Consider the following 17285-nt stretch of genomic DNA (forward strand, 5'->3'; position numbering starts at 1 on the left):
CACAACTACAACGGGGACACCGGGGGAAACAGGGGGATGTAAATGACGACCGGGACACCGGGACAGGGAATGGTCGATTAGCAATCACCATCAACAAAGCTCAAGGGCAATCATTAGAGTCATGAGGTATAGATCTGAATACGGATTGTTTTCCCATGGACCATTATATGTTGCATGTTCAAGAGTCGGTAAACCTGACAATCTATTTATATGCACAGACAATGGGACAGCAAAGAATGTTGTATATTCGCAAGTTTTACGTAGTTAAAAACATATATATATATATATATATATATATATATATATATATATATATATATATATATATATATATATATATATATATATATATATATATATATATATATATATATATATATATATATATATATATATATATATATATATATATATATATACATATATATATATATATATATATATATATATATATATATATATATATATATATATATATATATATATATATATGTATATATATATATATATATCTATATTCACAGGTGGGACATAGGGACACAACTACAATGGCGCGTAACTAATATGGCGCGTAACGACTTACGCGCGCGGGGGGGCTTGGGGGGGCGCGAAGCGCCCCCACCAACTAGGTGTTGGGGTGGCGCGAAGCACCACCCCAACAGCTAGTATATATATATATATATATATATATATATATATATATATATATATATATATATATATATATATATATATATATATATATATATGTAATAGGACCAGAGTTCCTTTAAGTATTGGTGTCAGGTGTCTTCTCGTTTAGTTTTGCGTAAATTAGTCTCAAATCTGACGTTAGCAAGATCAGAAAACCTTGTAATAGCGTTTTTTTTTTTCAAAAAAATAATATTTGGAAAAAATATTCTTGGTAAGACATTGGAGGGGGGCAGAGCCAGGTGTTTCATTTTTGGCCCTACAGTCATACATATTGACAATTCTTGTGTGAGTCTGATCTCCCCAAGGTATACTATATCCCCCTTTCATTTATTCAATGATTTTATGAAACCTATGTTTTATATTGGCTATTTACACGGCTCTTCCCCCGGGGCTATACTTATCATGTCACCCCTGGGAAACATTTTTTTGACATTCCGACTGACCAAATTAAAATGTCAATTTTGATATTTTAATCCAATGCCATATTGAGCACATGAAGTGTTGAAGAATTGGTACATTGCCCTCTGATCAATTTTAGCAACAAAAAAAACTTAAATTTATAATCAAATGATCTCTTCCACAGCTACACCTGACAATCTGGTGTACATGATGACCCATGCAAGAAACTAAAAAAGGAATAGTGCGTAAGGCCCATATCGCTATTAATAAAGTCAGTTATATTGTATTGTGTTTGATTATTCCAAATACTTTGTAGAAAACATCGGATTTCCAAGAAAGCTGCCATTTAAGTTATTAATGTTCTATACTTCAACATGTGGTGACAATTATCCATATAATACGAAAAATTCTTACCTTTCACACAACGACAACCATACTGAAGAGCTCTGGTGTATCCATCAACAGACGAAGGCCCTCTTAGCTGATCTTCTAATAAGTATGTGTTATGCGAAGAAGAGATAAAATAGTGAGACAATGGTTGTGTCATATCTTGACAAACTAATAAATGTGTCTGATCAAAAATGTCACAATCTTCTGATAATAAAAATCGTGTGAATCCTAGAATGGAAGAAACAAAATACAGATTTAACAAAGTGAGAACGTTCAAGATGCAACAGTAGCTCTAATAGACTTGTTCCCTCCATGAAGAAAAGTCAGGAACAAAATGGTACTTGTTACATATAACTAAAATTTAATGACCTTGTATTCAGGGAAGATATGGACATATTTTTTGGAATAGAGAAGTTTTACGGGGAGTATTGGGTAAAATTGAACTTGTACGGTATTAGAACCGTCTCATTCGAAAAAACATCCAGGTTCTCTCAGAAATTAATGACGGCTGGCTGTTCACACCTATTTATATATGACATTTATAGACAAATCTTGAGATGTTTGAAAAGTCTTGACTAAGTCCGAACCACTATTTTGTTCTTAGTATACATGCCATAGGCTCAGGCGTGTATAGATACCCCAATCAGAGGAATATATTTCAATAAACATGCCTTATGGAATCCCATCTTATTAATACAAAGCTTCAATACTTTCTTAGATGGCAGGAAGCTAAATATCTGTTTTTCATTAGGGCTTTATTTTCTTTAAATATGGGGTCTTTTGAAGGTTCTTAGAGCTATAGAATTTATGCGCTATTTTATTTTATTCGTTGTGGGCAACAACTAAAAACTTGGCTGAAAAATGTGTTGTTTGTCTTTGAACTGTCCACGGCCATGGCTGTTTTCAGTTTGTCGTCCTCCCAATTGGCCTCATTTTTTTCTATGAAACTCTCGCAGAGGAAGAGATTTGTAGCTGGATTCATTCCTTGATCCATTCCAGCTTTTTGATCAAGAGCTCTCTTAAACAAAAGAGAGGCTGTCATCTTTTCTTTTAAGCCTACATTATTAGCGTTCATGTTTGATAGTCTAGCATAGCCCTCAAAACTTTTTTTTCAGTAGATGGGAGGGATGCCATAATCTTCAAAAATACTTTTTAGTTGTCATTTTACATTTTCAAAGGTTCTTTCCTTTCAAATTTTCAAAGCAAACCTTTTTTTTTAGGGGGATGCTCACATCCCTCCCTCTTCTTTGTATGTAGGCGCTCTAATGTAATCTTATATAATGAAAAGAGAAATCACCAATGCAACAGCACAAACACATAAAAAAAGGGAAGACTGAAGGAGAATAGGAAGACTGTTTTCCTACATTAGTGATTAGCATAGACCAGCACTTGAATGAGGGCTTAACCCTACTCACCCATACAATCACATAGGTCAAACAGCATAGCCATACACAATCAACCATAAAGAATAATCCATGGACAGGCAGTCGTGTCGTCAATAAGTATAAGTTGTAATTTACTAAACAATAAAAACTGTAAAGACAAATAATTCAGAGACAGCAACCCAACACAAGGGCTCATCAGGAGAATACACACTTGCCTAAAGGGTTTCGGCACTTTAAATTCTGTTGCTCCGCTGGACTCATATTTCAGGCTCAGTCCAAAACTCCCAACACTCCCAACTCACTCCCAACAATGAAGGGAGGTTAGTGGTTATTTCCCTTTTTAATATTTATTGGATATACATCTTATAGAAATTAGCCAAAAATTCGGCCTTTTTAGCACTTTCTAGGCTTGAGCCCCTTACTCCACCCGAAAGATGATCCCTAGACTCTACTCCTAATACCCGGTGCAAGACTATCCACATATATGCATTAATTTATAAAACTCCAAATGGATTAATTCAGTCAAATGAAGCTTAAAAATAATTGTGTATCTTGACCGTTTATTTTATAACTGTTATGTAATTATAGTTTATCGTTAAGAACGAATGCGCCACCGGACGGCATTAAATCCTAGGCTAGATAGATAATCGATTGATAATTTTCAATCAACTAGTCAGCTAACAATTTTCACTTGAAGTCATTTTGGTTATCATTTGGCCGAAATTGTTCATTTGCGGTTTTGGCTGTCAAGGGGCAAAATAGCTCTTCTGTGACATATTATGTCAGAAAAGTCGATTTTCCGTAGTGCTACTGAAAATTGGCAGCAGAACTTTTGTTCATTTTGAACGTGTTTTTCCCATAATTCTAGGGCAGTGGTTCTCAACCAATTTTTACCCACGGACCCCTTTTCTCTTCTTTTTATCTTGGTGGACCCCTTCATAGCTATTGGACATAAGAACAATTTTCCATTCTTCACTAAAATAAATTTTAAGATTTTAATTATCAAAGAAATAGCATACAATTAAGCTTTATTTTTAAATGAAAACTAGTTTAATACAAATAAATATTCCACTATAATAATAATAATTATTGTTATTATTATTATTGTTGTGATAATAACTACAATATTACATTGTTTCTTCCATGGGCAAGCAACTCAAAATCATGGAGAGTAGAGCTCCTCAGGTAGTTTAATTCACTCCAACATTATTTTTGTAAACTGAATACAAAAATGAGTTGAAATTAAGTGTGTGATTAAAAAAAGAAGGAAAAGATATGTTTATTCAATGAGATCCCCGTGGTTGATGCTTCTCGACGAGTTTCTTTATATTTGGTTCTATTGATGTTAATGATAGTCGAAGATCGCCCCTTTTCACAATGTCAAGTCTATTGCGAGCTTTTGATAACATTTGAGAAACACGACTAAATCCAGCTTTCAACAAGATAAGATAGGAAAAGCAATAACGTAGAACTGCACTTTATCCCAGAGCAAAGGGTACTTTGTAGCAACGTCCGTTGTTTTCCATATATTGTACTTTTCATCTTTGGATTTTGCACGCGTTATTTCATCACTTTTTAATTCGATGAGGGGCTCTTGCAAAGACAATTCTATTTCGGCAACATTAACTTCGAAAGGAATTAAAACCTAAATCAGTATATCCATCCCGAGTAGGTCGCTAAACCGAGTTTGCATATCTTCATGTATATTTTCCAAATATTCACCATATAATGCAAGATCTTCATCTCGCAAATCGCTGCTAACACAGGCAAACAAGGAAACTGTTCAAATTATTCTTATACAGCTGTAGTTTTCTTAGAAAAACAGCAATAGCACTTTTACTAGATATCAGATCAGAATCGTTTCCTTGGAGCTGTTTATTAAGTGTAATAAGTTTTTCAAATATATCTGATAAGTAAAACACATCATTTTTATTTGCAAGCAGTTTCCCTCCAAGTTGTTTGTCAGCAAGAAAGGAAACAATAGAGTCCCAAAGTGCAATGAAACGCTTAAGACAATTCCACTTTGATAGCAATCTCACCTCAGTATGTAATACAAGCCACTCAAACTCTTCTCCATTTTGTTTACAGAATTTACGAAAAAGGCAGTCTTGGAGAGAATTTGATTTAATATGGTTTACTACTTTTATTACAACAGAAAGGGCATCACGCAGACGTGCACTCATTTTCTTTGTAACTAAGTGTTGACGGTGTATCACACAGTGAATACAATATACTTCTAGGACTGTGTTTTTTTAATGTGCAATAAAACCTTTGTATCTGCCTGTCATAGATGGTGCACCATCAGTAGCCCAAGCAATTATATTTTTAAGTGGGATATTGTTTTCCTTGAAATAAGTAGCAACTTCATTAAAAAATGTTTCACCTTTTGTGTCTGTCATAAGACTTCTAGCAAAAAGCATTTCCTCTTTGGATCCTTCATTGTTAAACCTATCATATGCTAATAAAAGGGCCTCACTATCTCTTAAAGTTGATTCATCAAGTTGAAGGGCAAACTGTTTCACTTGCAAATGAGCTATCAATTGTTTTTCTACATCCTCTACCATTTCATCAATGCATCGTGACACAGAAGAGTTGCTTAAAGGGATGGAATTGGTAATTTCAATTGCATTTTGTTTCATAACTGACGAAATTATAGCAGAAACTGCGGGTAGAATTACTGTTTCACCAATATTATGGGGTTTTCTGGCCTTTACAATTATTTTGCTTATTTCATATGATGCCAGGAAACCATCATTTCCTAAGATATGATGAAAGATTATGATCTTTCAGAGAAGTTAAAAGATTTTCACCTTCGCTTGTTCTTGCCACTGACTGATGGGTGAATATATAAGTCAAAAGAAAGTACAAAAAAATAATGAAAGAATTATTAATATATATTTTTCAAAATAACGTAGATTACAGTAGAAATTGAATTTTTTTAAAATAAAGAGCGTTCTGAGCTGGTTTTCTTCATGGACCCCCAAAATATCATTGTGGACCCCCAATTTGTTGGGTTTTGCCTGTGGACCCCCAGGAATATTACATGGACCCCTAGGGATCCATGTGGACCCCGGTTGAGAACCACTGTTCTAGGGCTATTGGTTAACAAAAATGCCCTCGAGGGGAAAAAAATAAAAACATGTACACATCCACGACCATTTTTCTTGGGATAAATTTGATTTTTTTTTTATTTTTTTTTAACAGGAGCCTAAAACCTCTGCTATATGGTTCTCTGACATGTTGAATTTGAAGATCATATCTCTACAATCATAGGAACTTTCTTGGGTCATAAAAATTAATAATACATAACTTTAAAAGGCTCCTTGCTACTTACTACTCCTTAGATTCTCCAAATACACGACCAATGGTTACTACAGCACTTGATTCTGCCCAAAGAACGTAAGAAACTTAGCGGAAGACAAATGTTTCTATAATTTTCTTTGTTTTACATATTACTCGTTTTTCTTAATTCTTGGATTTGTCCTCAAAATAATATCCTGTGTGTGTGCTTGTGGCATATACAACATTTTGAAGCCTCTAAATGGCCATAAATTTCTTAGTCTTCATATTTAATTTAAAAACCGGAGCAACATGTACCGTACACAGAATATAGTGAGAGAACAAGCTTGGGTCTTAGAACCCCCTGCCCCTCCAAAACTAAAACAATTATCATATCTGAATGACCCTGATTCAAAGGAGGTGTCATACGTCTGTACGGACATGCTCAGGGGACCAGGTCCTTAGAACCACCCTGGGACCATGTGACGACATAAAATACCAGTACGGACAAGTTCCTGACTTTAAAAAAGAGATGTAAACTTTTGAAAAGTAGAAGTTTTAATAATTTTAAAAGGTTGAGAAATTTTTTCAGAGTGGGCATGATGCATAAAATTTTTTTATTTCGATAAATCGTGAGTAGTTATTGGTTAGTGTGGCTATGAGTTGTGAATATTATTTGTGTTATTATTGTTATAATTATCATTATTTTTCATGCAAACTTTGTGTGTTATTTATTGTTTTATTAAGGTATTATGTTTCTTATTATGTATGTTTTTTGTAATTGGTGTTGTTATTGAAGCGTTATCATTTTATTACGGTATCGTTCACTGTTTTATTTTTTACCATGTCCGTAAATATTTGCTTTTTGATTTGTTTTTGTTTGTTTTTTTTTTGTTTTTGCTATGGCCTGAAGAGGCTTTTCTAGCAATTAATAAGAAAAAACTTTCCGAAAAAGAAGTTTTTCAAAGAAAAGTAAAGGCCATATTAACAGCAGGTACACATACCTGTTAAAATTCAAAATCAAAACAACCAGAAATGACTGTTAAAGAATAAATGAAACCCAGAACGAACAGAAATCAAATAAACGATCATAGAAACATACATACAATTAGTATTAATATAAATGAATAAATAAATCTTAAAAGTAGTAAAGCTTGAATTGAATATGGAAATCAAGCTTAAAATAAAAAAAAAAATTTTGGTATTGAAGTATAAATGAAAGCCAAAACAAGCAGAAATCAAATACAAACAATACACAGCAAACAAACGAACAATAGTTACTAATATAAATGAGTAAATAAATCTTGCAAATCAAGCTTGAAATGAACAAAACCTCTACAAAAAAAGTTTGGATTTTGCCTCCTTCTCTCATTGTAAAAGCCTTAAAACAACCGCGTCATTGGCACTTTACTGGAAACTATATGTGTCTTTAACAGTCTCGGAAAGTACGAATAAAATCAAACTGAATATTTAATATGTAATAATATTAATTGTTGAAAGATCATCAGTTCAAGATTTCATTTCACTGTAATTTTTATGTTCATTTTTAATGCTGTAATAACTGGGAAAGAAAATATCTGCAATATAATTCGTTTTCAATGAAACGCCATTGGCACAGTAGGCCTTAGGTTTATCCAGTTAAGGAAGGGGGCAGTATCAAAGCTCTTATTAGTAGTGAAACTATATTTGAATTGAACAGTCTTGGAAATCACTCATAAAATTAATCTGAATATTTGATTCATAAATATATTAATTGCTGAAAGCTCATCAGTTCAAATTTTCACTGTAGTTTTTATTTATATTTTCAATATTAAGTGCCAAAGAAAATATTTATTATATCATTCGTTTTCAGTAAAGCACCAATGACGCAGTTGCTTTTAGATTTTAACAGTGAGAGAAGGATGCCATACCCAAAATATTGTTTATAATAATTTGTGTTCGCCTCAGGCTTGATTTGCATATTCAATTGAAGTTTAACTCATTTTAAGATTTTTTTTATTTTAGCACTTGTATGTTTTTTGGCTATAATTGTTAATTCAATTTCTACTCGTTTTGGGCTTCATTTATTCTTTAAAAGTAATTTCTGGTCGTTTTGATTTTGGTTTTAAGCATTTGTATCTGCTGATTAATATGGTTTTAAACCATATTAATCAGATTGCCATATCTGCATATGGCATTAAGATATGGCATTAGACTGCCATATCTGCAGTTTAATATGGTCTTTAAATTTCTTTGAAAAACTTCTTTTTCGGAAAGTTTTTTTTAAAATTAGTGCTTGTTTTTTATTATTTTTTTTATTGCAAAAAGTTTCAAGTTTTTAAGAAATTCCTCATTTAAAAATCAATTTTTTTATTTCAATGGATCAAAGTATCAAAACTAGTATCAAAGTAACAATATCAAGGTAACAAAGTATCAAAGTAAAGGGAGCATCAAAGTAAACAAGGTATAAAAGTAAACAAAGTATCAAAGTAACAATAAGCAACTTGTATAACTTACAGCCCTTGCAGTGTAAATCGGAGTTACCGGGTAAATCACTAAATCCAAGGATCAAAGTAACCAAAGTTTCAAAGTAACAATAATTAAGCTCCTTAGATCAGAGCCATTTCCCTGGAGTAGGGTGGGGGGGTTCAACCACCGAAGCATAGTTATTTGGCCTAGGAACTATTTTGCACAAAATAGCTGTCTCAAAATTTCGGTCGGATCCCCTTTGGGAAAGTGGGGCGTGGGCAAGTTGCCTACTGATCACTTTTGACTCTTAAAAGAAACTATAAGTTCAATCTCCGATCGATAGATTCACCTCCAAAGTTTATACGACCACCCCTTCCACAAAGATCTTATAGTCTATTAATGGGTAACTTAAATTAGTTTTGTTCTTTGCCCCTCGGGCTATGGAGGTTCAACCCCTAAGTTATAGCCATTTGAATTTTGGATTATTTTGTAGCCATTTTGTTTGATATAATCCAACGATCAGATGACAAAACCTTGTATTCAACATACCCCCCCCCCCAACAAAAAATCGGGGGAATGGTTGTAATTTATTCCTCGGGGCATATAAGGCTTTTGTGAAAAAGGTGGTATAAACTTCGGAGGGGACTCGAATGATTTAAAATTGAATGTTCTAGTTCCCTTTTTAAGAGTCAAGGGATCCGATGGCAACTAGCCTCCTCTCCAGGGGCGCTTCATGTGTAAGAGATGGCTGTGTAAACTTCGGAGGGCCTCTATTGATTGGAAATCAGAAGTTACAGTGCCCTTTGTAGGAGTCAAAAGTGATCGAAGGGAAAATATCCCTCACGCTATTTTTCCCCAAATGCATCCGATAAAAATTTTAATTTTTGTTCAAGGATTAGATAAAAAAAACTCCAGGGTGGACAAATACCCCCCCCTCCCAGGTCCCAGGTGCAGGAGTTGTAAGATATGCCCTGTGGGAAAATATGGTTTTTATGGAAGGGAAGCTCGTGTAAACATCAGAAGGGGTTCTAGTAATTGGAAACTGAAAGTTCTGCTTCTCTTTTTAAGAGTCAAAAGAGATCGGAGGTCAACTAGCCTCTCGCCCTTTTTCCCCAAACCCATCCAATAAAAATTGAAAGATAATCATGTTATTGAAAATAGTCCAAGTATCAGAAAAAAAAGACTCAAGGGTCAACACAACGCCCCACAGCCCAGCAGCAAGGGTTTTAAGTTATACCCCGGGGCATATAAGGTTTTGTGTAACGACTGGTCGTATAAGTTCAGAGGTAGCTCATTAGATTGGGAATTGAGTTACCTTATTAAAAATCAAAAGGGATCAGAGGACAACTAGCCCCTCCATGCCCTTTTCACCAAACTCATCGGATAAAAATTTTTAGATAACCACTTTGTTTTAATAGTTCAAGCATCATATAATAAAAACTCCGGGGTCGACACAACCCCCCCAGGGCCCGTGGCAGGCGTTGTAAGTTATGCTCTGGGGGCATGTATAGCTCTTATAGAAAGGATGATCATATAAACTTCGGTGTCAATTAACCCCACCCCCAAAGAGCTTGGGGGCAGGATTGTAACTTATATCCTGGGGGCATATAAAATTTTTATGGAAGAAGTTGTCGTATTGACCTCGGAGGGGACTCAAATGATCAGAAACTCAAAGTTCTAATTCCCTTTTTAAGAGCCAAAAGTGATCCAATGGTAACTATCCCCCTTTCCCACCAACCCTCTTATAAGTTTTTTTTTTTTTTTTATTGAAGGGATAATAGTATAAACTTCGGAGAGGACTTTCGATTGCATTCGATTGTAAATCAGAATTTCTAGTGCCGTTTTTAAGAATCAAAAGTTGACGTAGGGCAACTAGCCCCCCCCCCCCCACAGCCCCTTTTTCCCAAATACATCTGGTCAAATTTTTAGATAGCTATTTTGTTGGAAATAGTTTTAAAAATCAAATAGCAAAACACAGGGATCAAAACACAACCCCCCAGAGCCCAGGCAAAGGGTTGTAAGCTATGCCCTGGTTGCAGATAAGCTTTAATGTAAGGGATGGTTGGATAAATATCAGAAGTGGATCATTTGACTGTAAATTGATTTTCTTTTTCTTTGTAAGAGCCATCAAAAGTAATCGACAGGTATATACAACCCCCCGCCCACCCACCCTCTTCTTGCCAACACAAACACCAAAAACAAGATGAACAATAGGGAATTTCTCAAGACAATGGGAAACAAATTAGAATAATTATTCCGGCCCTATGTCCAAGGGTCGTCCTCAGAAATACAAATAAGAAAAAACAACTTACAAGAGGATAAGTTCAGTAAAACTAAAATGAACTGTTTTTTTAAAACAGTCCCAGCATCCTTACCTCAGCGAAGTTCAACCAGGACTAATAAATAAATCAAACAGTTCGTGGTAACGAACTGTAGTAAGGAGCGACCCGGCTCAATAGTAACCAAAACTCAAAAAAATTGAACTTTGATATCAATAGCTACATCAAAAGAATCGCATTTTAATGCTGATTTTAAATATATAAGTTTCATCAAGTTTAGTCTTACCCATCAAAAGTTACGAGCCTGAGAAAATTTGCCTTATTTAGGAAAATAGGGGGAAACACCCCCTAAAAATGGTAGGATCTTACCGAAAATGACACCATGAGATTCAGCGTATCAGAGAACCCTACTGTAGAAGTTTCAAGCTCCTACCTACAAAAATGTGGAATTTTGTATTTTTTGCCAGAAGACAAATCACGGGTGCGTGTTTATTTGTTTGTTTTTTTTTTTTTTTTTTTTTTTTCCCAGGGGTCATCGTATCGACCAAGTGGTCCTAGAATGTCGCAAAAGGGCTCATTCTAACGGAAATGAAAAGTTCTAGTGCCCTTTTTAAGTTACCAAAAAAATTGGAGGGCATCTAGGCCCCCTCCCACGCTCATTTTTTTCCCAAAGTCAACGGATCAAAATTTTGAGATAGCCATTTTGTTCAGCATAGTCGAAAACCATAATAACTATGTCTTTGGGGATGACTTACTCCCCCACAGTCCCTGGGGGAGGGGCTGCAAGTTGCAAACTTTGACCAGTGTTTACATATAGTAATGGTTATTGGGAAGTGTACAGACGTTTTTAGGGGGATTTTATTCTGTTTGGGGGTGGGGCTGGGGGGGGGCTATGTTGGAGGATCTTTCCTTGGAGGAATCTGTCATGGGGGAAGAAAAATTCAATGACAAGGGCGCAGGATTCTCTAGCATTACTATAAGAAAACAATGAAAAATAAACATGAAAACGTTTTTTTCAAATGAAAGGAAGAAGTAGCACTGAAACTTAAAACGAACAGAGATTATTATGCATATGAGGGGTTCTAAAAATACTTTAGCATAAAGAGCGAGGTATTTAGGAGGAGATAAATACCTTGCTCTTTGTGCTAAAATATTTTTAGTAATTTCAACTATTTATTCTACGGCCTTTCTGATTCAGGGGTCATTCTTAAAGAATTGGGACAAAACTTAAGATTTAGTGTAAAGAGCGAGGTATTAACGAGGGTACAAACCCCCTCGTATACATAATAAAAATATAAGGTTATGAAAGTTTGTTACGTAAGTTAATTCTTAAGTTACGTATATTTTTTACTAATAAAAACGTTCATTAAAAATTAAAAGTTCTAGTTGCCTTTTTAAGTAACCGAAAAATTGGAGGGCAACTAGGCCTCCTTCTCCACCCCTTATTTCTCAAAATCGTCTGATCAAAACTAAGAGAAAGCCATTTAGCCAAAAAAAGAATTAATATACAAATTTCATTTTAATACTTTATGTGCGGAGAGCCAAAACCAAACATGCATTAATTCAAAAACGTTCAGAAATTAAATAAAAAAAAACTAATTTTTTTAGCTGAAAGTAAGGAGCGACATTAAAACTTAAAACGAACAGAAATTACTCCGTATATGAAATGAGTTGTCCCCTCCACAATCCCTCGCTCTTTACGCTAAAGTTTGACTCTTTGCCACAATTCTACTTTTTAAAACAATTAAAAGCTTTAGCGTAAAGAGCGAGGGATTGTGGAGGGGACAACTCATTTCATATACGGAGTAATTTCTGTTCGTTTTAAGTTTTAATGTCGCTCCTTACTTTCAGCTAAAAAAATTAGTTTTTTTTTATTTAATTGTGATAAAACGAGGCAATTCATTGAAATGAAAGAAAATGATTTAAAAACACGCTTTTAATGCAGCCTAGCTTTTTTCGCTGCTGATCTCATAGGTCTATTTGTGACAGGTTCTGTGTTAATATCTATTGGTTTTTTATAATATTTCGTAAGGTCATTTTTAATTAATTTAGATATAGAACATTCAGTGAATATTCTCCTAAGTCTCTATTTAAGGAAATATTATTATTAATCTTAAGTCTGATTTCAATTGCTTCTCGAACTACTTGCTTTATGCCTAGATCATTGCTAATAATGGCAGATTCTTCAAAAAGTATTTTGTGGCTAGAATTTTCAAAAACATGGCTGCTTAAAGCAGAATCAAAAGAAACAGAAGTAATATTAGAATTCAGAGCCTTGGTGATATCATTTTTATGTTGTTGTAGGCGTTTCTCGAAATTCTGGTGGGTTCTCCCTACACAGAATTTGCCACAGTCGCATGGTATTTGATAAACACCTCTTTGGCGAGTAACTGGAGTCTTATCTTTACTAGAATTTAGCAGATTTATGATTTTCTAATTATTGGTAAATACAACATACAGATTATTTTGTGTGCATACTTTTTTAAGATTTCTAGTGATTTTTGGGATTTACGGGAGGTAAATTATGTTTTGGGGCTTATCTGAATTCTCACATGGTAAATAATGGTTGATTTTATGGGAGTGTCTTTTCACTCTATGGTTAATAGTATTATTAATAAATAAAAGAGGATACCCATTTCCAAACAGTATGTCCCTGATAAAGTCTAGTTCAGCTGTGATGTAAGAATCAGAAAAACTGTTTAGGGCACGATCGACGAGAGATATTACTACGCCTCTTTTAACTTGTGGGGGTTGGTTTGATTCAAAATGTAAATATATTTTGTTTTGTGTTGGTTTTCTGTAAATAGTAAAATTGAGTTCATCTAAGCTACGAATAATTAGAACATCTAGGAATGAGATTTTATTCGCAATTTCAATTTTTAAAGGTAAATTGTAAATTCCTATTATATGTATTAAGGTGATCTAAAAAACCCCTAAGTTCATTTTCCCCAGAGTTCCAAAGTGAAATTACGTCATCCATGTAACGTCCCCAAAAGATATTTTTCAAAAAATATGAATTTAATGCCCAGTTTTCAAAATACTCTACATAAATATTCGCCAGTAACCCGGAGAGAGGCGCACCCATGGGTAGGCCATTTATTTGTTGGTAGAAAGAATTACGGAATTGGAAATACATTGAATACTTGTTACAAAGTTTAACCAAGGTCATGCCCCGGGTTATATATGGTTCTCATATAAGAGATGTTCATTTAAACTTCAGGGACAATATACCTCCTCCCTTTTTAAAACCTGGGGGAAAGCTTGTTACCTTTGCCCTAGGGGCGTATTAAATTTTATGGAAGAAGTGATCGTATTAACCTCGGAGGAGACTCAAACGATCAGAAGTTGAAAGTTTTAATTCCCTTTTTAAAAGTCAAAAATGATCTGATGGCAACCCTCTTTTCCGCAAACCCTCTTTTCCGCAAACCCTCTTTTCTCCAAATGCGTCCGGTCGAATTTTTATTCAGCCATTTCGTTCAAAATAGACCTAAGATTATTTAAATAAAGACTCCAGGGATAACTCAGCCAATTAGGCGTTGTAAATTTAACCCTAGTGACATATAATTTTTTTATGGAAAGAATGGTAGTATGAACTTCGGAGGGGTCTCATTCGATTGTAAATCAAAATTTCTAATGCCCTTTTAAGAGTCAAAGGTGATTGTGGGAAAACTAGCCCCCCCCTCCAAGGTCTCTTTATTCCCAAATGCATCTGATCAAAATTTTCATATAGCCATTTAGTTTAACATAATTTAAAGATCAAATAAGAAAAACTCAGGGATCAACACAATCTACCAGAACCCAGGGGATGTGTTGTAAGTTATGCCCCGGGAGAATGTAAGCTTTTATGTAAGGGGGATGGTGGATCATTTGATTGGAAACGGAAATTTCTGCTTTCCTTTTTAAGAGTCATCAAAAGTAATTGGCGTGTATATACCCCCACCCGCCCACCCTCTTTTGCCATATGTATCCAATCAAAATTTTTAGATAGCTATTTTGTTTGAAATAGTTCAACGATCGGATGACAAAACTTCGTGTTCAACATACCTTCAGAATACCATACCCTCAGAACTCGGAGGAAGGACTGTAACCTATTCCTTGAGGGCATATAAGGTATTAGCGGAAAAGGTGGTATAAACTTCGCAGGGGACTACCCCCCCCCCAATCAAAATTTTGAGATAGCCATTTTGTTTGAAATAGTCCGATGATCTGATAACAAAACTTCTTGTTCAACATATCCCCCCCCCCAAAAAAAAAACTCTGGGGAAGGGTTGTAACTTATTCCTTGGGGGCATATAAGGCTTTTGTGGAAAATATGGTATAAACATGGGGCTCAAATGATTCAAAATTTAATGCTCTAGTTCCCTTTTTAAGAGTCAAGTGATCCGAAGGCAACTAGTCCCCCCCCCACAGACACCCTCTTTTCCTTAAATGCATGCAATGAATTTGATCAAATAACAAAAAATTCGGGGTTCAACATACCCCCCCTCAGAGTGCGGGGCAAATAAGGGTTGTAACTCGTATTCCTGGGGTATATAAGGTTTTATGGAAAAGATGGTCTTATAAACATCAGAGAAGACTCAAATGATTATAAATTCAAAGTTCTAGTTATGTTTTTCAGATTCAAAAGTGATCCGATAGCAACTAGCCCCCAACCTCCCTACCAACACCCTTTTTCCCCAAATGCGTCCGATTGAATTATTTATATAGTCATTTTGTTCGAAACCGGCCAAAAATCATAGAACAAAAACTCTAGGGATAACATAGTCTCCCTCCCCCCCAAAAAAACGATGCAAGTGTCGTAAGTTATGACCCCGGGCATATAATCTTTTTATGGGAGGGATGATGGCATATACTGCCAAGGGGGCTCATTTGATTGTAAATCGCACTTTATAGTGCCCTTTTTAAGAGCCAAAAGTGATTAGAGGGCTACGAGCCCCATCAAGGCCATGCATCAGATCAGATAACAGATAACAACAACCCCGGGTTCGAAACAACCTCCCAAACCCAGTGGGCAAGGGCTGCAAGTTATTCACCGGGGGCATTTAAGGTTTTTACGTAAGAAGTTGTGTAAACTTCAGAGGTGGCCCATTTGATTGGAAATTGAAAGTTCTAGTTACCTTTTTAAGATTCAAAAGTGAACACGGGGCATCTCGTACACACCCTCTTTTCCCCAAACGTATTCAATCAAAATTTTTAAAAAGCCATTTTCTACATAGTCTAACAATCAAATAACAAAAGCTTACAATTCAACTTAATCCTCCAGAGCATGGGAGAAGAATTTTAAATTATGCCCGGAAGGATATAAAGCTCTTATGGGAGAGTTAAAATTCGGAGGGGATTCAAATAACTAGAAATTTAAAGTTCTGGTTATTTTTTCAGATTCAAAAGTCAGCCGATAGCAACTAGCGCCCACCCTCCCCACCAACACCCTTTTCCCCAAATACGTCCGATCGAATTATTTATATAGCCATTTTGTTCAAAGTTGGCCAAAAATCATATAACAAAAATTCCAGGGATAACATAGTCCCCCCCCCAAAAAAAAACCGGGATGTGTTGTAAGTTATGCCCCCGGGGCATATAATCTTTTTATGGAAGGGACGATAGTATAAACTTTCAAGGGGACTCATTTGATTGTAAATTGGAGTTTCTAGTACCCTTTTTAAGAGCCAAAAGTGATTGGAGGGCTATGAGCCCCACCAAGGCCCATTTTTCCCCGAATGCATCTGATCAGGTAACAGATAACAACAACTCTGGGTTTGACACAACCCCCTAGATCAGCGGGGAAGTGCTGTAAGTTATTCACCGGGGGTATTTAAGATTTTTATGTAAGAAGTTGACGTGTAAAATTCAGAGGTGGTTCATTTGATTAGAAATTGAGAGTTCTAGTTACCATTTTAAGATTCAAAAGTGAAGTGAGGACATCTTGTACACACCCTTGTTTCCTCAAACGTATTCAATCAAAATTTTGAAATAACCAATTTTTAAATAGTCCAACAATCAAATAACAAAAACTTGCAATTCAATTGTTGGACAATTTGTGTACAATAAGGACGTTCTTTACCTTATGTAAAAGGATTTTTTTAAGGGTAAGTACTAAGTTTACTGGAACTGGACAGTTATACATCCCTGCACGTGTGCAACCCAAGAAGTAGGCCACTGACCTCTCCTAGGGGATAGGCGGCTTTTATACTTCTATTATCTGTTTCTTTACGAAAATAACATGTTTTAACTTGAAACCAGTTCTTAACCTGTTGCCAGTTCAAGAATTCTATAGTACAAATTTGAATACACTTTTCTCACGGATCTTATAGATATTCGGTATTTGCCAGACTAATAGCCTAGTCTATATCAAAATAACGATTTCGAGTGCCGGTAAAATCGGCTTCACAATATAGGAGGATGGCTTTTAAGA

The 17285-nt window shown here is 35.2% G+C and overlaps 1 protein-coding gene across 1 annotated transcript in view; it reads right to left on the minus strand.

The window, feature by feature from the left end:
• Window positions 1-17285, minus strand: part of LOC136037494 (inactive phospholipase C-like protein 2) — a 195616-nt gene that overhangs the window by 89057 nt on the left and 89274 nt on the right. The window contains exon 8 of the mRNA XM_065720211.1: window positions 1507-1710. Within this exon, the coding sequence (XP_065576283.1) occupies window positions 1507-1710 (204 nt within the window). The remainder of the gene's footprint in view (window positions 1-1506; window positions 1711-17285) is intronic.

This window comes from Artemia franciscana, chromosome 17 (genome assembly GCF_032884065.1).
Source record: "Artemia franciscana chromosome 17, ASM3288406v1, whole genome shotgun sequence".
Classification (NCBI taxonomy): domain Eukaryota; kingdom Metazoa; phylum Arthropoda; class Branchiopoda; order Anostraca; family Artemiidae; genus Artemia; species Artemia franciscana.